This window comes from Giraffa tippelskirchi, chromosome 10 (genome assembly GCF_054371585.1).
Source record: "Giraffa tippelskirchi isolate mGirTip1 chromosome 10, T2T-mGirTip1v1.2.pri, whole genome shotgun sequence".
NCBI classification, from domain to species: domain Eukaryota; kingdom Metazoa; phylum Chordata; class Mammalia; order Artiodactyla; family Giraffidae; genus Giraffa; species Giraffa tippelskirchi.
The window spans coordinates 131,556,070-131,583,549 of NC_137284.1; the positions used below are offsets into that span (position 1 = coordinate 131,556,070).

At 40.8% G+C, this 27,480-nt stretch overlaps 2 protein-coding genes across 3 annotated transcripts in view; both read right to left on the reverse strand.

Moving 5' to 3' along the window:
• Positions 1–8,835, reverse strand: part of SLC13A1 (solute carrier family 13 member 1) — an 84,309-nt gene extending 75,474 nt beyond the window's left edge. Inside the window, exon 1 of the mRNA XM_081534097.1 lies at positions 8,737–8,835. Within this exon, the coding sequence (XP_081390223.1) occupies positions 8,737–8,835 (99 nt within the window). The remainder of the gene's footprint in view (positions 1–8,736) is intronic.
• Positions 1–27,480, reverse strand: part of IQUB (IQ motif and ubiquitin domain containing) — a 280,882-nt gene that overhangs the window by 12,533 nt on the left and 240,869 nt on the right. The gene's annotated exons all lie outside the window — the stretch shown is intronic.

Consider the following 27,480-nt stretch of genomic DNA (forward strand, 5'->3'; position numbering starts at 1 on the left):
ATTATATGACAGAGCACGTAAAGGGCTTTGCATGGTTCGTGACACACCTATCCCTACTGTGGCAGGAATTTCTCAAGACTCAATCCATATTAACTGAAAACCTTAAAGTGACTCCAACTGGCCTCAGATTAGAAGATGGAGAGTAAGAAGCTCAACTACAAAGTTAAGGAAAAATAATTAGCATTTCTTATTCGTTTTCAGCCCAAAGTGGGTAGCAAGGGAAGGCAATTAGTGGCTCCACTATGTCAGTTACAAGGGAATTTTTATTTCCTTTTCATTTAACTTCCGAAACCAATTAGCAATGGAGATGTTCTGTGTTCACATCTCACGCACACAGTGGAACTGGAAACAGCCAGAGATCACCTTGTTCTCCAACCTGACGTCACGCTAGGGTGTGATTAAAAACGCTGGCCATGGGTTAACTGCTTCAGAGTCACAATGCATCTTAACCGTGCAGCATCCTGGACTTCGCACCCACAAGTACCTCAGGTGACCCTGGGGCAGCCAATTCACAGACAATGTTCAAAACTCTTGTAAGAGTCTTATTCAATTTACAGATGAGGGCATGGACCAGGGGGCAGTGTGACAGAACCAGTTAGGGAGTTTTTCAGAATATGCTAGATAAGTTGGGACAGCCTAGGTTAAACCTCAGCAGCTTGAAACAACCAATGTTTATTTCTTGCTCACATGATCTGTTTACCCTGTGTCATGGTTGCTCTGCCATCCAGGCTGTGGGAAACCTCATCTCAATATGTGTTCTAGTGATTACAAAAGCAAGAACAGCAGTGCACAAGCTTTTAAAAATCTGATGTAAATCCCAGTAAGGAAGCAATAGCGTCAATGGGTTTGGGAGTCAGACAGCTTGTCTGTAAATCCTCACTCCCCTTAGAGACTGTGTGATTTTGGGCAAATTGCTTAACCTCTTTGAGTATCTGCTTGCTCATCTGTAAAATGGGGATAATATTGACTACTCTAATGGTTGTTGGAGGCTGATAGTAGACATTCACTTACATTATCATTATGAAACAGAGTATAAAAATGTATCAGGAAGAAAAGAGCTTCATGGAAGAGACACATCCCCATTCCCCTGATACACCTACCTACATTCTTGTTCTGACCCTTAGTGGCTCTTACACTCTATTTGAAATTCCTTCCTTTGATCATCTCCTTTCTCCTGTATCCTCTGCTTCCTGCACGATCTAGCTCAGGTATCCACATCCTTCTGTCATGAGAGATCTTTAATCCATTCATTCAGCACAGTTATCAACCATCTACTGTAGGTCAGGCATTGTGCTTGGGCCAGAGGAAACAAGTAAACAGTGTGTTCTGTGTTCTTGAGGTATCTGCAATGTAGAGGGGGAAGTGAAGATAAAAGCAAAATGGAATACACACTACAGTGGAGGCTGATGTCTCCACGACCATGCAATGAGAGCGTGGAGAATGCTTCTGTTTGTATCACAGCCTGAGCTGCCTTTCCTAGCAAGCACAGGGTGAGAGGAGTGGGCACTCCAGGAAGAGGACACAGCACAGGAAAGACAGAAAGGCAAGAATAGTCATGGGTACTCTAGGGGCATAGATAGTGAAGTGTGAATGAAGGAGTTAGATACTGGGGGCTTTGGGGAAGGCTATTAGGACAAAGAAATGGCAAAATCCCAAGATCCATCATATCTACAAGTTCTGTTAGATATTTCCCCCTGTCAGCAAAAGGGAGCCATAGAAGAAGCAGTACCGGTGCGTCTTCAGTCTCGTCAGTTGTGTCTGACTCTTTGTGACCCTATGGACTGTATCCCACCGGGCTCCTCTCTCCATGGGATTCTCCAGGCAAGAATATTGGAGTGGGTTTCCATGTGTCCCTCCAGGGGATCTTCCCAACCCAGGGCTCAAACCCGCATCTGCCTGTGTTTTTACCCACTGAGCCACCTGGGAAGCCCATGGAAGAATTAGGACCAGTGGTAAATGCAATAGGATGAGGCTGACATTTTAAAAATAGTCCTCTGGCAGGAGACTTTGGGGGGAAACAGTGTGAAATGGTCTATGAAAGAGAGGTGAAGACAGCCTAGAGGAGAATAGTGCCAGCAGGAACGGAAATAAAGATTCAGATGGGAGGCAAGTGGATTCAGGAGGTAAAGCAACATAGACTGAGTGATGTGGGCTTAGGAAGAGCTGAGGGATCTGATGTGACACATACATTGCAGACCTTGTTAAGGGGTAGCCGATTTTCTGAGATAAAGAACATAGAAGGAGCAGCACGTTGTAGGCAAGTGGGACTGTGCAAGGTAGGGGAATGGAGAGGGTGGCGAATGTTGCTTCCCTAGATAAATTCACCCTTTAACTACACACCGATAACATAAATGATTTGTTTCCATCACTGGCATGGATTTATATACAACCTTATTTTGTGATGAATGCTGACCATGGCATACATTAACTTTTCAGCAACCTTGCAAGCTATTTGAAAGCAGAAACATTAACTTAAACTGTGTAAGATGCCACCATTCACTGAGCACCATATTCTGGGCCTTGAAAGTTCTCATCAAATATTCATGAAATATTGGATTTCCTGGTTTTGTTCATCTCCTACCACATTACTATTAGCTTGATTCTATGTTTTCTTTTTTCCTTGTCCTCCATCATTCTGATGCTCCTTTGTATCTAAAATGTTCACTTTCTTGTCATTTATAGCATTTACCCCTTTATCTTGGGCTTCCCAGGTGGCACTAGTGGTAAAGAACCTGCTTGCCAATGCAGGAGACATAAGAGATGTGAGTTCCATCCCTGTGTCCAGAAGATCCCCTGGAGGAGGGCATGGCAACCCACTCTAGTAGTCTTGCCTGGAGCATTCCATGGACAGAGAAGTCTGGTGGGGTTGCAAAGAGTCGGAGGAGACTGAAATGACAGCATGCACACACCCCTTTATTTTAAATCCCTACAATATTTTAGACCAACATTGAAAACAATATCCAGTTTCATTTGCCCTTTTAGAAGTTCCTTATGTTTTCTCAGAGTTCCTCTCCTCCCTCTTCTCTCACTTGTGGTCTTCTAAAATTCTCTCCCACTCCTTTTCCTTTCTTTTGTCAGGCTTCTCAACCTACCACTTCCCCTCTTCCATCAGAGCCTTTATCCCTTAAAGGTTTACATTTCTTTACAAGTGCTATACTGCTCCCATCTGTTCAGTTTTTCTAAATGGAGCACCTAAGTCTCTCATTATGTATTATTTCTTTTACTTATCAAAATTTCTATTATAACTTTGAGGTTCACGATGCATCAGAGGCACAGACTGTGGAGGAAACAGAAGCAGCCCATGACGGCCTCAGACACAGAGGCAGCCCTCTCAGCCGTGTTTCTTCCATTGCTGACTGGGATTGGTACAGCGTATTAAGGCTCTGTTCAGCTGACTCTCCCTCTCCTCTCTTCAACTTTCTCTTGGCATAAAACATTTTCCCCAGAAATCCTGAAGTATCTGACAGAAACCTGAAATCTGGTCTTGGATTTACAACCAATCAACTAGGAAATGCTGCTCAATATCTGTGGGACTGTCTTCCTGAATAAAAGGGGGGTCCATAACGAACACATAAACCAGACGGCCTGACATACCAGTAAGAGATGCACTCGACAAACAGAAAATATTATTGTTCAATTTTCTTCTCTTACAACTCATCAGACAATCCTGGCCTTCTTTTTATCATGTTGTTCCATCACAAGAAATACAAAGAAGAGCCAAGAACTAGAAAAATAAGCAAAGAAATAGCACAGAGTTCTGAGAATAATAAAATTAACAAGCTGTTAAAAATAGTCGTAAAAGAATAATGTTGCACGGAGAATATCACTGGAATTAAGTCATGTAGCTTAGGCCAATTTTAACAAGTTTTTATCTGGAAATATTTAAGATAGTTCCTCTCCAAAGAGAGAAAACTTCAGTTTCAATGATTAATTTTACTCATTTACATAAACATCAATTACATTACAGGCTTCTTTTACTGACCACTAACTACTAACTGGGAGCTTCCCAGGTGGCTCAGTGGTAAAGAAACTGCCTACCAATGCAGGAATGCAAGAGACATGGGTTCGATCCCTGGGTCAGGAATATTCCCTGGAGGAAGAAATGGCAACCTGTCCCAATATTTTTGCCTACAAAATCCCGTGGATAGAGGAGCCTGGAGGGCTACAATCCAGGGGCTTGCAAGGAGTCAGACACAACTGAGCAGCTGAGCACATAGCACACAACTACTAATTGGGAAAGCACTGGGACTACCTTTACACTCATGTGATGATTAACAAGACAGTATTTCTGATGTTTCAGTGTAAAGCAATAAGAAGATAAAATTCCTTCAGTAAAGTGACATTTATACCAATGTAACAGGAATATACTTATTCCCCTTGGAAGACATAAGGACACACATATTTAGCTGTGGTTGAGATCATGGCTCTGGAGTCAGACAGATGTTGGTTGGACATCTGTTTAGCCACATATTGGTAAGCTATTGACTTGTTTCTATCTCCACTTCTAATCTTCAAAATTTGACCAATTACAATACCTAATTCATAAGGACTCAATTTGAATTTCTGTCTGACTTAGACCCATAGGTTTCTGGGGTGATGCATATTTTCTTTTGCTATAAAATATTATTTCCATGAAAACACGGAAATACACAGTTGCAAAATCTCTTCCATCTAAAAATTTTAAGATGCCAACTTAATGCCATGACTCATGGTAAACATCCAGTGTAAAGGGAAGGGGAATCATATCCTGACAAGTTGATTGCACCAGCTTTTAGAGCTGGGACTCTGGGACATTCAGCAGATGACATACATGAGACTCTTACTCCAGTTCTCCTAGGTCCATTCCCAGGGTTTAGAATTACTGCGCTTGTCTACCTTCAAGACGTTGAGTTGCCTGTGGTCAATTAAGGAAATGGCTAATATATGCCTTTTCTCTAAAGCATTATGGTAAGGAGTTATGCCTGAGTTGTTGATAAATGAGTATCAAGCCACAAATTTTGTGACTATTTAAAATAGAAGGCAAATCTTCAAAAATACAAAATATAGAAAAGGGTAAAACAAAACTACTGTTAAAGCATGAATTCTGAGTTCTGACAGAACCTGAGTTCACATCCCATTTCAACATCATCCCTGTGGCCTTTGCTGGGTCACAAGTCTTTGAACATCAATTTCTGCAAATGTAAAATGAGAATTCTAGAACATTTATGATTGTCTCCTTGGTTTGTAATGAATGTTAAATAAGATAACTTGGATAAAGCAGTTGGTAGAATGCCTGGAACAGAAGCAAGCTCTGCAAAGAAAAGCTCTTCCCCTCCTTTTTGAACATTACATGGTAAAGCCACTTAGGGGCTCTCATCTTTGAAGCTACATTTTTGAATTAAGGTTGAATTAAGCTAAGGGTTAAGGCCGGTCTACAGAAACAACTCAAAATTCAGCAGGGAAATGAAAAAAAAATCAGTTAATAATTTATTGTTTATTAGTTCCACCATTGTGTAGATTTATTGTGTTTTTATAAAGCAAAATTGACTTTTTGTTTGCTTGAACTCTTTAGTTGTTCTGTTACTATGTGTTTAGAAGTATAGAGTTCACAGTTTGGCAGCCTGAAAGTTACAATACAATGATTTCAATCCATATCAAAGTAGCCTCTACTTAAATTTTATACCTCTAAAGTCCTAAGTTCTCTGAAAGAAAGTTTTGCTTTCATTGTAAGCAACAATTAAAATAATAGACTTTGGGTTTAATCAGCAGTTGATTGAATGGTTAAATGTGCATTTAAAGTAGCAAAAAAATGAAATTATGTTATTATACTTGGAAAAATACTCCCAATAATGTTAATTTAGTTTTAACAAATGAGTTGATTAGAAGGAAAGGAAAGAGGGACAGAGTTCATCAAATGCAACTTGATGACAGGTTACCCCACAGACCTAATGTACTCTTGACATAGCACTTCGGAAAAAAAAAAAATCAATGACTACATTGCTTAGCAAGAAAAAGTACACTTTTTCTGGTTAATGAATCATGCACAGAGAACGTTGCTTTTTATTTATTTACTTGTCCTTCCCTTGCAAAGAGTTTATACTCATTTTCTCTGAAAATTATGTTAAGATTCTCAAAGTGTCAAGCATGTATATGTCAAAGGAGCAGCACAGATGATATGCAGTCATGGACAAAGTTTGTCTTGAATGGTTTAACTTACTTTCTCAGCCATAAGTAAGGACTTTATGCTGAGAGTAACTAGAAATATTAAAATATAGTAGGGATCCAGGTATGAATCAGAAGGTACTCATGGTAAGAGTCAGCCAGGTCAGGGGGACATGTAGGACCAGGGGAGTTGGAGAAAGAAGGCCATCATGAACACGAAATGGAGTAAGGAGTCTTCGAAGGGGGTGAAAGGGGAGGCATTCAGATGAAAGACTTGTGTCTGTGCTTCACATTTGTCATCTAGTGGCTGCCAGAGCCTCAGAGGAGTCCTCAGAGCTAGCTAGGGGAGGAGAGGCAGGGGGAAGAGGGGAGGATGAATCACATGGAATTTGAAAATAAAACCCACCAAACCAAGGATAATAGGAGGCTGCCTGCTGTTTTCACTAGAAATTCTCTAAGAATCTGGGGGTTCAGAGCCATGTCTGATAAGAAGTGGGGGAGGGGAGTTCTTCCCTCCCGCCTCAGGGTGCTGTGAAACCTCAGTGCTGAGAGAGACCCAACCTGAGAGGCTGTAGCCCCTGGTGGTCATTCTTTGTCCCACCACCCTCCACCAGGTGACACCTTGAAGCCATGGCAGCAGAGGCTAGGCCCCTCACCAGCTATGCTGGTAAAGGAGAACTTGGCAGAGCCAAAAAGGACTTTTCATTATCTCATTACACTTTCCTTCACACTGTGAATGAAAAAGGCTTAGAAGAAAAGCTGACAAACCTAGACAGCTTATTGAAAAGCAGAGACATCACTTTGCCAACAAAGATTCGTATAGTCAAAGCTGTGGTTTTTCCAGTAGTCATGTACACATGAGAGTTGGACCATAAAGAAGTCTGAGCGCTGAAGAACAGATGCCTTTGAACTACGGTGCTGGAGAAGACTCTTGAGAGTCCCTTGGACTTCAAGGAGATCAAACCACTCAATCCCAAAGGAAATCAACCCTAGCTATTCACTGGGAAGGACTGATGCTGAAGCTGAAGCTCCAATCCTTTGGCCACCTGATGCAAAGAGCCCACTCACTGGAAAAGACCCTGATGCTGAGAAATATTGAGGGCAGGAAGAGAAGGAGGGGACAGAGGATGAGATGGTTGGATGGCATCACCGACTCAATGGACGTGAATCTGAGTAAACTCTAGAAGATAGTGAAGGACAGAGAAGCCTGGCATGCTGCAGTACATGTGGTTACAAAGAGTCAGACACAACTTAGTGACTGAACAACAATTTTCCTGCAGACCAGTGGCAGACTGCTGAGGGAGGCTGGAGTATTACAATCACTGCGATTCTATTTTTACCCAGACTCATATAACCTTGGTTAATGCTTGTTAGAGAAGAACATCAGGAAGGTTTTCTTCTACTCAGAGAAAAGGCATCATGGGGTGGTGGGAACTGCACTGTTGTAGGGTTAACAGATTTGAGGAGATTCTCATTAACCCACTTACTGTGTGCCAGCCACAGCTCCAAGTAAGTTTTTGATGAGTGCTCATTCACTTAATCCTTACAACAAGCCCATTACAATCCCAATTTTACATAGGAGAAAGTAGAAGCACAGAAAGATCAATTAATTTGTCCAGGTCACACAGCTTCTAAGTGGAAACCTGGGACCTAAAGCAGAGAGCCTGGCTCTGGTGACTGTTCTCTTGCCACCAAGAGACCCTTGTCACACCTGGCACAAATAAGGCACTCACTAAATGTCTGCAGATACAAATCATTTTATCAAGGTAATAAAAATGCATTGGGTTGATATTTCTACCCTTAATAGATTGACCATACTTAAAGGAAACAGAAATATCCCTACAAGAACACCCAAGGAAATCAAATCTCAAATGATCAGAACATGTACAATAATGGGTTAGATTTTCTGATTAAGGAAAATTACTTGATGCTTTCAGTGTCTTCTTCTCACATGTTCTTGTGTTGTTCGTTTGCTAAGTTGTGTCCAACTCTTTGTGACCGCAAGGGCTGCAGCACTTCCAGGGGGTTCCATGGCCTACACAAAAACATGGAACTGCCAAGTAAATTAATTTGCGTTAGATCACTTTTCCTGGAGAATTCCAAGGACGGAAGAGCCTGGTGGGCTACAGTCCATAGGGTCACAGAGTTGGACACGACTGAAGAGGCTAAGCACATAACACAGATCATCCCTAGGAATTCTGATTGTCCTTTGAGCTCTTTCCCCCAGCGTCACATTGCTGCCTAGTCTCAGGGCAAGGGACTGTGTTAACCTGAGATGCTCCCTGGAGATTGATAACTAGACCAACAGGATCTCAAGGGTCATGATTCATTGGTTTTTCTCCTCATCTGGTTGCCAAGCAGAGAACAATTCTGACTGAATATACTATTTAATTATTCTAGTTAATCACACTGAGAATCAACAGCATTAATCATTAAAAGGGAGAAAAATGGACAAAATACAATGTATAACCATCCTGATTTCAAGCCCAAGGTGTCACCACCCTTTCAGCTCCAAGACAGATAACTATATAGCAACAATAAAGGACAATTAGATACCTCAGAAAACCCACCAGCCTGTTCTCCGAGTGCACTTACCTTTGAGCGGAGGATGAGTGGCAATGGCAATAAAATCAACAGAGTGAAAACTACGAGGAGAAGCCGGCGATAAACTGAAATGTAACTGAAGAATTTCATTGTCTTGCACAGATGCCTTCAATGGTGTTCTCCTCAAATAAAGGGCAGGCATTAAATAACCAACCTGGATTAATATTTCTCTAGCTCATCATCTTCATTTACTGCCGCAGACTCACCAACATGAGTTAAAATTAAATCTCAATTTTTATTGTTTTACTGTCACAATTCACATGGAGAGATAAGCCCAAGAGTGTGCGAAATCAAAGACCATTTTCTGGTAGGGTTTTTGTAAGGCAAAAACTGTCCTTATTTAGTTTGTGTATGGCGACTGGAATAGAAACTAAGCCTAGGAGGCAAAACCACGAGGTGGGTTGAGTCTGCCCACAAGGAGGTCCCTCCCCACCTTTTGATGTCCCCTGATTTTGAGGCTCCACACTTGGGTGGCACCTTGACCAAGCCTTTACTGGGTGCCTCTAGTATCCTTTCCAATGAAGCACACTTTCAGTTTGTGAATCAAAATAGCAACCCCCGGAGTAGGAATTCCAATGTGAAAGACAAGTTTTGGGTACAGATGGGTTTTCCTGGGTCTGCTCAGATAAGATATTGAAAGTCCACTGCCTTTGTGGAATTTGGCTCCGAGGAGAGCTCCTGACTTCTCTCATTCAGAACTTCTCTGTTCTCATTCAAAAGATAAATACCTATGCTTCTGATAGATAGTAGTATTTTTCTCCCCAGTATCACACTGGTGAGTGCATACTATGTAGAAGCTTCAGTCGTGCCTGACTCTTTGCGACCCTATGCACTGTATCCCGCCAGGCTCCTCTGTCCGTGGGATTCTCCAGGCAAGAATACTGGAGTGGGTTGTCATGTCCTTCTCCTGAGGATCTTCTCAATCCAAGGATCAAAGCTGTGACTCCTGTGTTTTCTGCATTGGCAGGCAAGTTCTTTACCACTAGCATCACCTGGGAAGCCCCAATACCACACCCAGGTACACAATAATTTCTTCACTGTTTAAATGCACAGTTCTATGTATTTCTTGGACTCTATGGCCTCTTTGGATAGGAAACCAAGTTATCATAAAGTCTTACATAAGCCCTCACCTGTAAGACTTTTTCAAGATTGAGCTGATACTATTGTGCTGATACTGGCTGCATTGACTAGATAATTATCAGAGAATTTGTACAGAGATGAGTCATTAGGGTCATCCAAGGAAGAGTGAGTGTGTGTGTGTGTGTGTGTGTGTGTGTGTTTGTAGATGGGAACTGTTCTGACAGCAATATCAAGGATATGTTTTGAAACACCTCAGGGCTAGGGAGTCATTGATTAGTTTCTCATTGTCTGGTAAATTAATCGTCCAATGAACCTCAACTAAACAACTAGCCCTGGGTGTAAACAAAACACATTTCCTTCTGTGTGTGCTGTGTGGTCAGTTGCTCAGCTGTGTCTGACTCTTCGTGACCCCATGGACTGTAGCTCACCAGGCTCCTCTGTGTATGGGATTCTCCAGGCAAGAATACTAGAGTGGGTTGCCATTTCTTACTTCAGGGTCTCTTCCCCACCCGGGGATCAAACCCACATCTCCTGTGTCTTTTGCATTGTCAGGCGGATTCTTTACCACTGCACCATCCTATACTCAATTTCTCTTGTGACAAATAACTTTACTTTTATGCAATCTATGATTAACATGTAGATCTTATTTCTAATTCCCCACTAATGTAACTTTGCTTTTTTTTCCCATCAAGAAAGAGAATCCTTTCAACAAAACTCGCCTCACTGTACTGCTAATGTAGGTGGGAAAACACCTTTTCCCTCTACAAGTCTAAATTTCTAAAGACATATCATCTGTAGTGATTTAGGAAAATCAGGATATTAAACAGAAAAAAAAAGTCTGCAAACCAGAAAGGCACATTACATCTTGAGTTTCTCAGGTGAAAAAAGGGAGGATAATTATAAATAATAGTAATAAATAGTGAGCAGTGGTAAAGGAGCAGTAATCATCATGCTAAAAAACACATGAAAGGAAAGAGTGACTTCAAACACCTTTGATACTTTTTTTCCTGTGTCATACTCTGTGCAGTTCATTGCATGCTTTTTTAATATATATTTTTTGGAGAAATCATTTCTGTTCTCAGATTTCCTTTGGCCACCTGGTGAGACCATTTGAGCCTCACTTTCTCATCTTAGAAGACTTTGCTCTGTGAGATGACACCAAAAAGGAAAAGGCATTTGTATGATATTTAATAGAAATGAAGGCCTATGCATGCAGGAACGGTGGTACTCCTGCTAGAAGGAGGCTACAGGAAAAACACTTGACTTTTCATCAGGGCCTCCATTCTGTGTACCATTTTCTCTATTCTGGTTCCCATTTCTCACCAGACCAGTTTTTGCAGGACCTCCCCTATGATGGCCTGAGGATCTAAGCAGCTTCATCTTCGGTGGCTGCTCCTTATTACAGAATGGTTCTATCTTTTCTTTACATCCAGCTAATCTCCTGTTTCAGGAGTTTTCTCTCCACTGTCATTAAGTTAAAAGATTCGACCAAACAATTCACACTAACCATGAATGACTAATATGACTGGATACCTCTGTGAGTGCCAGCAGGGAGTGAAGCTCAAATGGGAGACTTTGGGCCCTTAAGAAACATATCTTAAGATGTATTTCACAACACATCACATTGCTAAACAGTTACACATTTGTCAAATTGCACCTCTTATTTGCACAGAAAAACATAAATCTCTCTTGAAAATGAAAAATGAAAATGAAAATCTCTCTTGAAAATGAAAGTGAAAGTGTTAGTCTCTCAGTCGTGACCAGTTCTTTGTGACCTGGTGGACTGTTGCCCGTCAGGCTCCTCTGTCCACGGGATTCTCTAGGCAAGAATACTGGAGTGGGTTGCCATTCCCTTCTCCAGGGGATCTTCCTGACCCAGGGATAGAACCTGGGTCGTCTGCATCGCAGGCAGATTCTTTACCATCTGAGCCTCCAGGGAAGCCCTATATCACAATTGTGGTGTTTTCTCTATCTGACTTAAAACAAATCATATCATTGTATAACCATGGATTAATCCATTTAAAACATCTTTATAAATATAAAATATTGCAAATGTTGTTCATTCACTCACTGCCAGCTACTTTGTGTCAGATTTACCATCTCATGCAGTCTTCAAAATCCAATACAAGGTATAGGAATTGTATGTGCTTTTATAATTATTTGTCTTTGACAGATTTGGAAACTAAAATTCCAAAGAGGCCAACTTTAATGTCCTCGGTATAAGTGGTATGACAATGATTTAAATTCAGTTATTTCTGGCACCTAAGGCAATGTGGGTTTTTTTTTTTTTTGGCAGGGTACTATGTCATTTATCTGCAACAATGACTGTTAATTTGACGCTAAACACTAACCCATCAAATCTAGCATTTATCTATAGGTACACGGTTTGGTTGGTTTAGCAATTGTAGCTCTAGGGCTTCCTTTCTTAATGCCCATCAAGCCTTATAATTGGACATAACACATGAAAATCAGGCTTCTCTGGTGGCTCAGATGGTAAAGAATCCACTTGCAATGCAGGAGACCTGGCTTCGATCCCTGGGACAGGAAGATCCTCTGGAGAAGGAAATGGCTACCCACTCCAGTATTCTGGCCTGGAGAATTCCATGGACAGACGAGCCTGACAGGTTACAGTCCAAGGGCTCGCAAAGAGTTGGACATGACAAAGCAATTAAGCATATATGTGAAAATCAGGTTCAGGCATAAAGAGAAAGAAAGATTCCTTCTGTATATATTCTGGTTATGTCCATGAAGACGATAGATACCTGAGTTGTGTAGATAATTGATGTGAGGGGAGTGGAAACCAGCTTTTACGTGCCAACTTGCATACTTCTCTCAGGCTTGTTTTCTGGTTGCCCCTTTATTCTGCCACATTTACTCTCAAATTTGTGCTCTTCTTCAGGCCTTTCCCTCTTTGAAGAAAATACTTTCCTCTCTGTCTTTAAATCCCACCATCCTTGAAATTTGACCTAGTACACTCATCTCAAATCTGCTGCTTTCTATAAATCCATCCTGACAACTTCTGAGTCTTCATGGACTCACCTGGGAAGCTCCTCGGGCCAACTGTATTCAAATAACCTGGAGTGCTTGACAAGAGTGCAGAGTCCCTGCCCTATTGGGTCATGTTTTGTTGGCTCCCTGCATACTAAAATTTGAGAATCATTAACATAGTATCTGTAAGATGCATTTTAGCCTGTGAGTAGAAAATCTGACATTAATGACTATTTAAATAATGCATATCAACTCAAATCCTCAATAAACTTGCTAACTCTATGAATAAACGGGGATATTAGTTTACTTCCCTTATGTCCCTAGCAAAGTGACAAGGAAAAGGACTTTCGCTTGACTCAGTGAAAAATTTCTCTATATTGGCCTATGCTGCTGCTGCTGCTAAGTCACTTCAGTCATGTCCGACTCTGTGCGACCCCATAGACGGCAGCCCTCCAGGCTCCCCCGTCCCTGGGATTTTCCAGGCAAGAACACTGGAGTGGGTTGCCATTTCCTTCTCCAATGCATGAAAGTGAAAAATGAAAGTGAAGTCGCTCAGTCATGTCCGACACTTAGTGACCCCATGGACTGCAGCCTACCAGGCTCCTCCGTCCATGGGATTTTCCAGGCAAGAGTACTGGAGTGGGTTGCCATTGCCTTCTCCATATTGGCCTATAAATACAGATAAATAAGAACCAATTAACCTCATTGCTTACATAGTATGGATTACAGGAGCAGTTCTTCAGTTAACTATTTAGATTTTCAAAGAAAAGTATATATGGTGTGTTCAACAGGGGAATATTTCTCCATTGCAAATGTACCCATAAATACTTAGATAAAAAGTGTATATGCTTAATGTATGCTTTGACTAAGGAAAAATAATCAAAACGCTTTTATTGTTGGTGAAAGAAGTCAGGCATATTTGTATATAAAAAGATTGCATTTCCTTCGATTATGATGCCTGTTTTCATTCTTAGAATTTGTTGAGTTCAAAGTGCATGCCAGTTTTACTTGATTGCTCTTTCTTAGACTATTGAGGCAGGTATGCAAGTACTTTCTCTTCACAGTCATTTGCTTCTAGGCCTTAACTCTTTCCTCTTTCTGAAACTCACTTATCATGCATCCCATTTATATATTCTAGTTATTATCATAAATTCTATCATTTCCAGACACTGCACTGTGAAGTGTTTATTCCCTGAGTTCCATATGTGAGCTGTGCCCTAAAACCTTTTTAGATACTGTGAAAACTAAGATAATTTTTCCCCTCCTAACTGGCATCCAGTAGTCATTTACTTTGGCACTTTTTAGCATTTTTTATTTCTTCATGCTTATTTTTCTATTCTTTAAGGTGATGAATTCTCTTGATGAAAGTGAAGTTTCCAGGTCCACATCAATTAACTGTATCAGTTTTGATTTTCATTTTCTAAAGTAAAGGATAAAGGCATTACCCAGGGTAGGGTAATCTACCCTAGAGACTCCAGGTTCATGAACCACTCCCTGGACTCCTAAAATGGTATCATTCATTATTAACCACAACCTCAATAATCATTCCTCTAATACCATGAAGTAAATGACTGACTGAACAGATGAAGATTGAACTGTGTCCTATGAGGTGGTGACCTGAACTCCCATGAACTGAGAAGCAAAGCAAATTCCACAAGAGGAGGATCTATTTTTGGCAAGAACAGCAGCTCCCTGAACACTTTAGTACTCCTGCTCAGACATAACCAGTCACACCCTCCACTGGGGTGGATGGGATGTTTCTTCCTCTTGACCAAGCTTGACTATATCTTTATCTTGAGTTCTCTGGGGTATGAAAAGGGGAAAATTCAGGGATGGAGGGAGGAGGCGGGGGATCCTGGGAAGAGGGGAAGAGAAAAGACATACCAGAATACTTAGCCCATCGTTAGAAAAGGAAATTGAATCAAGCTACTCAAAAATGTCTAGAACCCTGAATACTTCTGCTTCCTGCTTGTCCCTCACCACCCTGCCTCGTTACATGATGCAATAGTCCTATTCCAGCAGCCTTCACATAGGAGACAGTGTGGGACTCCTTATGAGAACTTCCAGAGAATTCAGAGATGAACCAGGACTCCCAGATGTAGCCTTTCTTGTCAGTCCCTGAGTGGAAGGCAGATCAGAATTTGAGGCACTCTGAGAGGATTGCTATAACTCTAGGACTCCAAAAAAATGGAAGCTGAGGATCCACTGACATAAATCACATAGAACCACGCTATGACCCTGGCTGATCCAAGTGTTTGCTCCTTTTGTGAAGTCATAACGATTTCATAGGGTTCAAGCAGGCAATCAGAAACTGCTTTTGGGTAAAGCCAGAGAGGCCAATTTAAAGCAACTAGAAAGGTCAATTTTTCCCCTAGGAATCTCAGTGCTGCTATGAATTCACTGTTTTATTGCTCATAGACAAATGGGTCTGTTTTTCTCCCTTGGGAAAAAATGTTGGTATTTCTCCCTTCATTTTTGCCTCCAAATGTATTGTCCATTTGAGCTTGATACATCTCCTGGCCTTGATGACTATGAAAAGGTAAAGTTTCTAACCGTGATTTCATTTTAAGTGTAGGGTCAAGTGTGCTGTCAAGCTGACTCACCTTCGTTGGAAATTAATTTTTACCTGAGTGTGGGATATTTCACAATATGTCATTAACATGAATACAGAAAGTCAGCAAGGGTGCCCTCCTGCAGTAATTTTCTGTTGGCATAGCTACAGCTGTCACTGCTCTTTACCACTTGACTTCTCTGTTACTATTTGAGTTTGATGGCTTTTGGTCCAAATAGTTGCTTATAGAGGAAACTCTTTGCTTAGGGGAAGGAAGTATGTGCCCTGTAAATACTTACAGCCTTATGAAGAAACATACCAATGTTTATTCTGATAAGTTATTTCAGTTCAGTTCAGTTGCTCAGTCATGTCTGACTCTTTGTGACCCCATGGACTGCAGCATGCCAGGCCTCCCTGTCCCTTCACCAACTCCCGGAGTTTACCCAAACTCACGTCCATTGAGTCGATGATGCCATCCAACCATCTCATCCTCTGTCATCCCCTTCTCCTCCTGCCTTCAATCTTTCAGGCATCAGGATCTTTTCCAATGAGTCAGTTCTTCACATCAAGTGGCCAAAGTATTGGAGTTTCAGCTTCAACATCAGTCCTTCCAATGAATATTCAGGACTGATTTCCTTTAGGATGGACTGCTTGGATCTCCTTGCAGTCCAAGGGACTCTCAAGAGTCTTCTCCACATCACAGTTCAAAAGCATCAATTCTTCTGCACTCAGCTTTCTTTGTAGTCCAATTCTCACATACATACATGACTACTGGAAAAACCATAGCCTTGACTAGACAGATCTTTGTTGGCAAAGTAATGTCTCTGTTTTTTAATATGCTGTCTAGGTTGGTCATAACTTTTCTTCCAAGGAGTAACCATCTTTTAATTTCAAGGCTGCAATCACTATCTGCAGTGATTTTGCAGTGATATACCCATTTGAATGCACAGTTCCAAAGAATAAGAAAGCCTTCCTCAGTGATCAGTGCAAAGAAATAGAAGATAAGTTATTTAAGCTTTCATTTTTGTCCATTTTTGAATGACTCACAGAGGTACATTTTCAGAACAACATTCTCTTCTTCATTTGTAGGACTGTAGAGTTAAACCACATTAGAGGAAAAACCATGAGTGTTCAGCTTTTTTTTACACTTTTGACCTGGGTAAACATGATTTAAAATAATAGGGGTGAGGAATGACTTGAATTCTAGGAGGTTTTAAAAGAAATGGGGCTGATAAAATGGACTCTTGTAGCGAGTACATTGATGTGAATGAGAGACTGTGTTTTCTTCACAAGGGTCCTGCTATTCAATGGGGAAGGCAGTGTCTACATAGCCAAGAACTCCTGGCGGCTTCATAGAGCATAAGACAAGTGCTATGGGAGGGCAATTAATGCTGAGTGCTCTGTTGTCTTTCATAATAATCTCCATTTTCATAGTCCTTAATATAACTAATTATAAAATTTCATAGCAAGAGTCTTGATCAAATGTGTTTTTCTCCACTTTTAGAGAATTATAGTATCTCTGGTTGGGAAAATTCTTCTAGTCCCACAGGAAATATTAGTGCCAAAAAAAAAAAAAAAAGTTCTTTCCCAGCTCATTCTTGAATGCCTCTAATGATGGATGATTCACCCCTCATTCCATATTTAAATAGTCCCACTCTTCTCCTTAGATTTCTCCCCTTAGACATTGAGCCAAAATTTGTCTTCTTGTAGCTTCCATTTACTGTTTGAATTCTGCTTTGGGGGACCACTGGGGGGAAAATCAAGCTATTCATCCATATGACAGCCTTTAAATATTTGAATTCTTTCCTTTTCCGTTTGCTTCAACACTATCTCATGTCTCAGAGTTTAAGTTTCTTTGCTATCCTGGGAATTCATCTTAAATTAAGGACAGAGACTTTTTTTTTTCTATAGCCCTGGTTAGTGCATGAGTTTCATGCTCTATTGCACATGCTGCTGGGCACACAGAAGCAGAACTGGAATATCACCTCCCTGGTTCTAGACTTGATTCTTATAGCAATGCCAGCTACATTTGCCCCATTACACTTCTGCAATATTTTGAACTTGCTATCCCATAAATTTGGATATGTGCTGTAGCTAAGTAATCTCTAGCTTGTCATCTCAATAAATATGGTAGATTTTCCCTACTAATTTCCATCTTGTTAGATTTTTACACATATTTTAAATTGCTATGACTTGGGCCATTCATAACATGCATGCTAAAACCATATTTAATGATAGTGTCCTCACATTTTTATTCAAAATAATTGATAATGTATTCAACAGGTTCCCTGCTCCAAGTACCTTTTTTCAAGTTGACACTCTTGCACTAGAAAGTAGCTTTTGGATACTGTCATGAACTCAGGCCTACTCAACTGTCTCCCTTTTTAGAATGTCTCCATTCTGGAATCTGGTTCAATATCGACATCTCATTTACTGATATACAGTTAATAGCAATGACTTTTGCCTTGTTGACAATCAGGATGGCATTTTCCTGTGTCTTTGAGCATATAATCACATTTCCTATAAAATTGTTGAAATGGCCTTCACAGAAATTTAGATTGCACATATGAATATGTCTACTTTTCTATTTCTCAGCTACATAAATGGTAAAAAGAACATAAATGGTGTTTTCCAAGGTGTAAGTTACTTTCAACTTCAAAAATCAATTCTTCTATACTTCAAAATATGCATTTGTCTGGATAAGCAGCATTAGTTATTATTATGTTACTGATTTCTCCAAAGAAACAAGGATTATTCATCAATCATTATTTAAGAATTAGAAATGCTCATGTTTTCTAGAAAGGAAATGTTATCAATATCAAACATGTGTGAATGCCTATGTGTGACTCTATAAATAGACATCCAGAAAATCCCATGTGGAGTTAGTGTGGACCTAATAGTACTGGAAACTCCTAACATATTTCCTCCAGGCTTTTCATTCTTTTCTTTACTCCTGTAGGGATGTTACCTCGTGGGCAAATTCAATATCAGCCACTCAGTGATCTCAACAGAGTCTGCTAGGAAAATAGAGAAACTTGACCAGGAAGCACCATGGCTAACAGCGTGAATTGAACCTCAGACTCTCTCCTCAGGGGAAGGAGACATCACCTGAAATTGTAAAGACCAAGGAAAAAGAAATCAAATTAGTGATGGCTGGTATTTTGTATTTTGTCATGCCTTTGATTTCCAACAATAGTCGCATTGTTACAGATGAGGCTCCAAGAGGTTAAGTAAATTGCTTGAGGTTGCTCATATGAAGTTCAGATCGAGATCTGTGTGATTCCAGAGCTGGTGCTTCCCCCTCACCCAAGTCACCACTAGTCTGACTTCCCACAGACAGCGTAATTGGGTACCATAATTGGGCAGAGGTAAAGAATCCATCTGCCAATGCAGGAGACGTGGGTTTGGTCCTTGGTTGGGAAGATCCCCTGAAGGAAGAATTGGCAACCCACTCCAGTATCTTGCCTGGACAATCCCATGGACAGAGGAGCCTGGCAGGCTATAATCCGTGGGGTCACAGAGAGTCAGACATGACTGAGCATCTGAGCAACCACATACACAGTGAGGAAGGCACAGAGCGCAGGGCTCCAAGACTGAGGCTACCTAAAGACACAGGGGCCAGAGTCGCTTCTGAGTATCCCGCCTTGTTTTCTATTGGGAATGTGGGAAACAGGGTGCAGCCACTGAAAGGAGGGTCTACAGAGCACCCTGGCCCATTCATCCACGAGTCGAGGCAGCTGTCCTGCCCAGATGAGTAATCCGTTCCTGGATCAAGAACTGTGAGTGTGATACAAATACACTAATTTAGAAAACTGGGCAGAGATTGAGGGCAGAGTGGCAGTTTAGTGGCCATGAAGATGTCTGTGTGGTGACCTGAGGGGTCAGCATATCAGGCTCATAACTAAGGTGAAAAATTGTACCAGTTTTCCCAGGACTGAGAGTCTTCTGTGACGTGAGACTTTCAGTACTAAAACTAGGAGAGTCCCAAACAAACTAGAACATATGGTCACTTTGTCCTGGCATCAAGAAGGCCCCCAGTTCCCATTAACCAGGGATCCGGACATTATGTCAATTCTCTTCTCTCATCCCCACTCCCCACTTTGTCCATCATGGAGCCCCTTCTCTTTATCCCTGCAATGCTCTCAAATCTCATGTCTCCCTCATCTCCCTGGCCACTGCTCTTTGTTCAGACTCGCCATCCCTTACTATTACTGGCCTCATAACTGGTCTGTGTCTCCATTCCTAACACCTTCTCCAATGATACATCCTCCACAGTGACACCAAAGAGATCTTCCCAAAAGAATCTGACCACATTTTTCTCCTATTTGGACATATCAGTGCCTCTTCACTATGGAAAAAAATGTCCAATATCCATACATAATTTGAAAGGTCTTACAGAATAGAAGGCCAGTCTATGTTTTCAGCCTTGTCTTTCTGCATTGCCCTGTTTCATCTTTGATGTTTTTCTGTAAAGCAGTTTCCTAGCAAATTATCTGCAGTCTCTTCTCCCCCCATAAAACCCAAATTCCCTTTCTTTTTTAAATTAACTTATCTATTTTAACTGGAAGATAATTACTTTACAATATTGTGATGGTTTTTACCATATATTGACATGAATCAGCCATGGGTGCACAGTGTTCCCCCATCCTGAACCCCCTTCCCACCTCCCTCCTCACCTCATCCCTCTGGGTTGTCCCAGAGCACCAGCTTTGGGTGCCCTGCTTCATGCATCAAACTTGCACTGGTCATCTATTTTACATATGGTAATGTATATATTTTAATGCTATTCTCTCAAATCATCCCACCCTCACCTTCTCCCACTGAGACCAAAAGTCCATTCCTTATATCTGTATCTCCTTTGCTGCCCTGCATGTAGGATCATTGTTGTTGTCTTTCTAAATTTCATAAATATGTGTTAATATACAGTATTTGTCTTTCTCTTTCTGACCTACATCTCTCTGTATAATAGGTCCCAGTTTCATCCACCTCATTACACCTGGGTCAAATGCATTCCTTTTTCTAGCTGAGTAATATTCTGTTGTGTATACGTACCACAACTTACTTATCCATTCATCTGCTGATAGACACCTAGGTTGCTTCCATGTCCTAGCTATTGTAAATAGTGCTCAATGAATTTTGGGGTACGTGTGTCTCTTTCAATTCTAGTTTCCTTGGGGTATATGCCCAGCAGTGGGATTGTTGGGTCAATGAAAAGATGCTCAACATCACTCATTATTTGAGAAATGCAAATCAAAACCACAATAAGGTGTCATCTCTTGCCTGTCAGAATGGCCATCATCAAAATATCTACAAACAATAAATTCTGGAGAAGGTGTGGAGAAAAGGGAACCCTCTTATACTGTTGGTGGGAATGCAAACTGGTACAGCCACTATGGAGAACACTGTGGAGATTCCCTTAAAAACTGGGAATAGAACCTATGTTCTCTTATACCTTCAAGTCTCTGCATCTGATTTTCACGCTACTTGGAGCATCATTCTAAACTTGGGATGTATATAAATTTTGTCTTTTAATAGTCAATTTAATCTCTTTCAATGTCAAGCTTTACTCCATATCTAAAGGATCCAAGGCAGCCATCTTCCAGTCCCCTATCCATGCTTTTATAAAAGACTAGTGCTTGATTTTCATCTCTTGTAGTAACACTCTCTTGGTCTGATAGCTTCATGATAGCTCTATACATCTTACCTTTGCTATTTAAATTTTTCCTCTTGGCTTAGTTAATATGTCATTGAGATGGATTATGGGTCAACTTTTTCATATTGAGAGAAGCACTCCAGTTGCTTACTAAATATGTATTGTACCTGTGTAGTTACTAAAAGTTTGAAAGTTCCTTCCATTTTTCAACACTTTCGTGACTGTGGCTTTCTATGAATGCTCAGTTGTGTCTCACCGTCAGTGATCCTACAGATTGCAGCCCTCAAGGCTGCTCTGTCCATGGGATTCCCCAGGCAAGAATACTGGAATGGGTTGCCATTTCCTCTTCCAGGAGATCTTCCTGACCTAGGGATTGAACCCGAGTCTCCTGTGACTCCTACATTGGCAGGCAGATTCTTTACCACTTGAGCCATGTGGGAAGCCCCAGATGACTGTGGCTAGAGCTTCTCATCCTTCCTCATTGCCTAACAACTTCTCTATGGGCAACCTCCAAGTAAGTAAACTTAGCTTTGTAGGCTTCATTATTCACCTTTTAAAAATCAAAGATTTATATTACATGATCTCATATCTCTTCCAGCTATTACATTCTATATCTTCCTTCTATATCTCCAGTCCTGATTTAGTTTCTTTTCAGAACACACATTAACTTTTTCGTTTGAACAAATGTTGAAGCCTCAGACATTTCTAGAAAAAGCTAGAGATTTCTAAACTTTGAGGCTATGTTTCTCCTAAAAACAAAACAAAACAAAATACTATTAAAAAATAAAAGAAACTATCCAAAGTCAACCTAAATAAGTAGTCAAGAGATTTGCTACTTAAAATAGGTATTAGCACAATCCAGAAATCCAGTCTACATAATATAAAGGAAACTTTAAGATAATTTTACACAGAATCATTCATCTTCTCATATATTCAAGCACTTGCTGTGAACACTCATCTGGAAGATGTTTTCATAGACATAGAGAGAACTGTTTCTCAGGATTGACTTCTGTGTCATATGTTTTCACTAATTATATAGCAGCCCGTGCTTAGTCTGGGAATGTGCACTTTGAACTTAGGTAAAAGGAACAATTATTCAAGACTAACTTAGAAGCAAGAAAAAAATCGGGCAAAAGTAAACCTACTCTCTAAAAATAGAACTACCATATGACCCAGCAATTTGACTCCTGTGTGTGAAAAAACAAAAACACTAATTTAGAAAGACACATGTACACCAATGCTCATAGCAGCATTATTTATAATGCCACGTTATGAAAACAACCTAAGTGTCCATCAACAGAGGAACAGATAAAGCAGATATGGCATATAAAAACAATAGAATACTCAGTTCAGTTCAGTTCAGTCATTCAACCGTGTCCGACATTTTATGACCCCATGGACTGCAGCATGCCAGGTCTTCCTGTCCATAACCAACTCCCGGATTTTACTAAAACTCATATCCATTGAGTCAGTGATGCCATCCAACCATCTCATCCTCTGTCGTCCCCTTCTCCTCCCATCTTCAATCTTTCCCAGCATCAGGGTATTTTCAAGTGAGTCAGTTCTTCGCTTCAGGTGGCCAAAGTGTTGGGAGTTTCAGCTTCAGCATCAATCCTTCCAATGAATATTCAGGACTGATTTCCTTTTTAAGATAGACTGGTTGGATCTCCTTGCTGTCCAAGAGACTCTCAAGAGTCTTCTCCAACACTACAGTTCAGAAGCATCTATTCTTCAGGGCTCAGTTTTCTTTATAGTCCAACTCTTACATCCATACATGACTACTGAAAAACCATAGCCTTAACTAGATGGACCTTTGTTGGCAAAGTAATGTCTCTGCTTTTTAATATGCTGTCTTTCTGCTTTTTAATATGCTGTCTAGGTTGGTCATGGGCTTCCCTGGTGTCTCAGATGGTCAAGATTCTGCCTGCAGTGCGGGAGACCCAGGTTCGATCCCTGGGTCAGGAAGATGCCCTGGAGAAGGAAATGGCAACCCACTCCAGCATTCTTGCCTGGAAAATCCCATGGACGGAGGAGCCTGGCAGGCTACAGTCCATGGGGTCGCGAACAGTCGGATACGACTGAGCGACTTCACTTTCTTTCTTTCTTCCTTCCTTTCTTTCTTTCTTTCTTTCTAGGTTGGTCATAACTTTTCTTCCAAGGAGTAAGCATCTTTTTATTTCATGGCTGCAGTCACCATCTTCAGTGATTTTGGAACCCCAAAAAATAAAGTCTGCCACTGTTTCCACTGTTTCTCCATCTATTTGCCATGAAGTGATGGGACCAGATGCCATGATCTTTGTTTTCTGAATAATGAGCTTTAAGCCAACTTTTTCACTCTCCTCTTTCACTTTCATCAAGAGGCTCTTTAGTTCCTCTTCACTTTCTGCCATAAGGGTGGTGTCATCTGCATATCTGAGGTTACTGATATTTCTCCCGACAATCTTGATTTCAGCTGGTGCTTCACCCAGCCCAGCATTTCTCATGATGTACTCTGCATATAAGTTAAATAAGCAGGGTGACAATATACAGCCTTGACGTACTCTTTTTCCTATTTGGAACCAGTCTGTTGTTCCATGTCCAGTTCTAACGTTGCTTCCTGACCTGCATACAGGTTTCTCAAGAGGCAGGTCAGGTGGTCTGGTATTCCCATCTCTTTAAGAATTTTCCACAGTTTATTGTGATCCACACAGTCAAAGGCTTTGGCACAGTCAATAAAGCAGAAATAGATATTTTTCTGGAAATCTGTTGCTTTTTCTGATCCAACAGATGTTGGCAATTTGATTTCTGGTTCCTCTGCCTTTTCTAAATCCAGCTTGAACATCTGCAAGTTCTCGATTCACGTACTATTGAAGCCTAGCTTGCAGAATTTTGAGCATTACTTTGCCAGTGTGTGAGATGAGTGCAATTGTGCGGTAGTTTGAACATTCTTTGACATTGCCTTTGTTTGGAGTTGAAATGAAAGCTGACCTTTTCCAGTCCTGTGGTCACTGCTGAGTTTTCCAAATTTGCTGGTATATTGAGTGCAGCACTTTCACAGCATCATCTTTTACGATTGGAATAACTCAGCTGGAATTCCATCCCTCCACTAGCTTTGCTCATAGTGATGCTTCCTAAGGCCCACTTGACTTTGCACTCCAGGATTTCTGGCTCTAGGTGAGTGATCACACCATTGTGGTTATCTTCTTTGTCATTATGATCTTTTTTGTATAGCTTTTCTGTGTATTCTTATTCTTGCCTGATATATTTGATGTTGATAAAAAGAAATCTTTCTACTCAAAGAATCTACTATGTAATAAGAAAATTGTAATTGCTAAACTCTAGAACATGGGCCCTTCTGTGTTATGATCATCACAAACACAGGTATCACTATGGACTGAGGTTGCCGGGGGTAGGACTCAAACATGGACACTTTTGAGAATGATAGAAATGCTGTTAATAATTCCTCTGGGATTGTCACAGACAAATTGCATCATGTTGTCCCCTTAGTCAGGGCAGAAGCTGAGAATTAAACTGAGTCTAAAAAGAAAGATTCTGAATGTTTAGAGGGCCCAAAGAAACTGTCCTACTTGGAGGGATGACATGGCAAAAGGAGTAGAGGCTGACATGGGTAGATTAGCTCACAGTATAGAGGACTTTAGAAATCCTGAGAGCCCACAGAATCTTAAGATGAAGAATTTTACTAATTATTTTAATCATTTGAAGTACTCTATTTTCTGAGTGTCAAAAATTAGTTGAGTTACACGAATGTCTTTGATAGAGACAGATCTTCTCTACAAACCTAATAGACTTGCTGATTCACAAGCTATAGGGCTTAATCCCATTAAGAGTATAAAATGCGTTTGTGGTGAAAATAACTGGAAAACCTGTGCCTCTTCCATCAGAGAGGACCACTAGATGGAAGTAATTTCATTAAAGCCAGTGTCCTTCCATGGATAACAAATAAAACAGCCTGTAAGCAAGGATTGCAAACCCAAATGCTTTCCAACACCAGACAGTCAGATATGAAAGGGAAAGGCAGGCTGGAGACCTCGGTAAAAGTGAAAGTAGGTGGTCCTCTGAAGGAGGCAGCCATCCTCAGACCCAGCTGGCATGAGACATGATGGATCTCAAGCTTTCTGATTATTTTTTTAGATCTTTAAAAAAACATAAGTCAGATACATATTCTTTTAAGTGAAATGTCCTGATATTTAAATATTTGCAACAGACTCCATATGCTAACAGAATTAAAGGCATGCATGTGATCCTGTTTGTGATTCTTCCAATCAAAATTCTGTCCTGTAACCCATAGCATAGGATCAGTCTAAACCTAGCCAGCTACATATCACAGGAACCACAGATGCCTCAAGCCTCCCTGGGGCTTATTGGTAAAGGACCCGTCTGCCAGTGAAGGAGACACAGGAGACGCAAGTTTGATCCCTGGGTTGGGAAGATACCCTGAAGAAGGAAATGGCAACCCGCTCCAGTATTCTTGCTTGGGCAATTCCAAGGACAGAGGGCTACAGTCCAAGAGATCACAAAGAGTTGGACATGACTTAGTGACTAAACAACAACAAAAAACAAGGATGCCTTACAGCACAAATCTGCACCATTAATTTAAAAAAAATCAAAGGCATATCTAATTGAGGGTCAAAGCATCCTTGTATCCCATGAGAGGCGCTGTTTATTGTACACTGTAGCTAAGTAATCTCTGGAATATGAAATGAATCTCCTAAGAGCTATGCTTGAAGGACATACTTAAAGATGCATTTATTATTGCAGCATTAAGGTGCTTTAACTTCATATTATAGAAACCAAATTGAAGTTGGACACTTGCATCTTCTAATTCAAATCCTGGTATCAGAGATGAGCCACTGAACTGCCATGGATGAAAGCTAACTTAAGCCATAGACATCCTAAGACAATGCTTTTCTTACCTCTGCATTCCACTGTAACATAGCATCCCATTGTTATGTAAAACACAAACAGAAAAATCTACTTTTTGTAGCAAAAAAAACCTTCTGCAACAATGACTTTGTCCAAAGAATGCCATTCTGATCATTTCTCCCAGATGATCTAGGACCTGGAACACAATGTTCCTTTCTCAGTGGTATTTGTCACAGCATCAGTAGGATGCAGCTACTTCAGGGAGGTAGACAGACTCAGATGGCCAGTGAATGTGATTATCAACTAGGGTCAGTGCTTTGAAACTAGTCCCTACAGGAGAATCTATGAAATCCCTGTGCCATCAGCAGTTCAGAGAGGAAACTGCTCTGCCCATGTCACTCAGCTTAAAAGGAACAGGGAATGAAAAGGAGAAAACAGACTGAAATCCCAATGGTAGAATCATCCAACTTAAATAATATCAGACTGAAATCTTGGCAGATGCTCAAAGGAGCTCTTTGGGAGCTCGCTTTAGAATTCTGTAAAAATATCACTGTAGAAATTGAAAATACAACAAGCCCCGCATGGGTGGTTTGCTGCAAGGCCCTCAGACCTGTATCCCTATGTGCAGCCAGGCTTGGGGCACCTGGGCAGTGAGTCCTGGCAGGATACTGTATGATGCACAGGACCCCTGGAGAGCTGAAGAACTAGGCTCAAGAGTACTTTGAGGAATGACACTCTGCATCACACACAAAACTGGCTCCTCAGCAGATGACCACATGAGTTGCTGCCGCCACTGGAAGCTGCAGATTTTTGGCCACAACATCTACTAGAGAAATGGAATTCACACAGAGTCTCTTCCTCCATCACCCTCTTTGGAATCCAAGTATTGCACAGGTGAACCTAATTCACAAAGCCCAGGGCTCACGCCTGTGCCCTCGCTACCAAGCACCAGAAAGGTTGATTTCGGACTTCTACCTTAGAAAGGTGGATTCCATAATGTTGGAAATTCACCAAGCATAGTAAGCCTGGCCGCAGGTGCTGGGTTGTCATTGGAAGATGGCACCTCATCTGGCAATAGAGTTAATGTTGAGTTGGAAGTAGACAACTCTGTAAAGAGTTCAAAACACTTTGCAATAATTCAGGGGATATGTAAACTCTGACACCAAAAGTGGGAAGGGGAAATAGGAATCAAAACTAGATACGTGAATTTTGAGGAGGTGGAATCTATCAAACCAGAAGACAGATTGGATAAAGGACCTGAGAAATAAAGATCCGTGGGGAGTCTGCCTTGAGGGACAGGATAAAAAGAAGGAGAAATATACAATGGATGGTAAAGGTGAAAATAGGGGAATATATATTTTGACATTTCAAGTTTTTGCTTTCAGTGATCTAGAAATTCACTTTTTTTTTGGATATTTTGTTTCCTAATGATACTGACCTAATGAGATAATCATGAATTTATAAAAGTCCTTGAATGTATTCAAGCAATTGAAAGGCTTACCCAAATTAAAAACAATCTGGTTTTTATTCTCTGAAATATGTATGTATTATACTATTGTAAATTCAGGATACAGATTGAGAGATGCATGAAATAATTGAC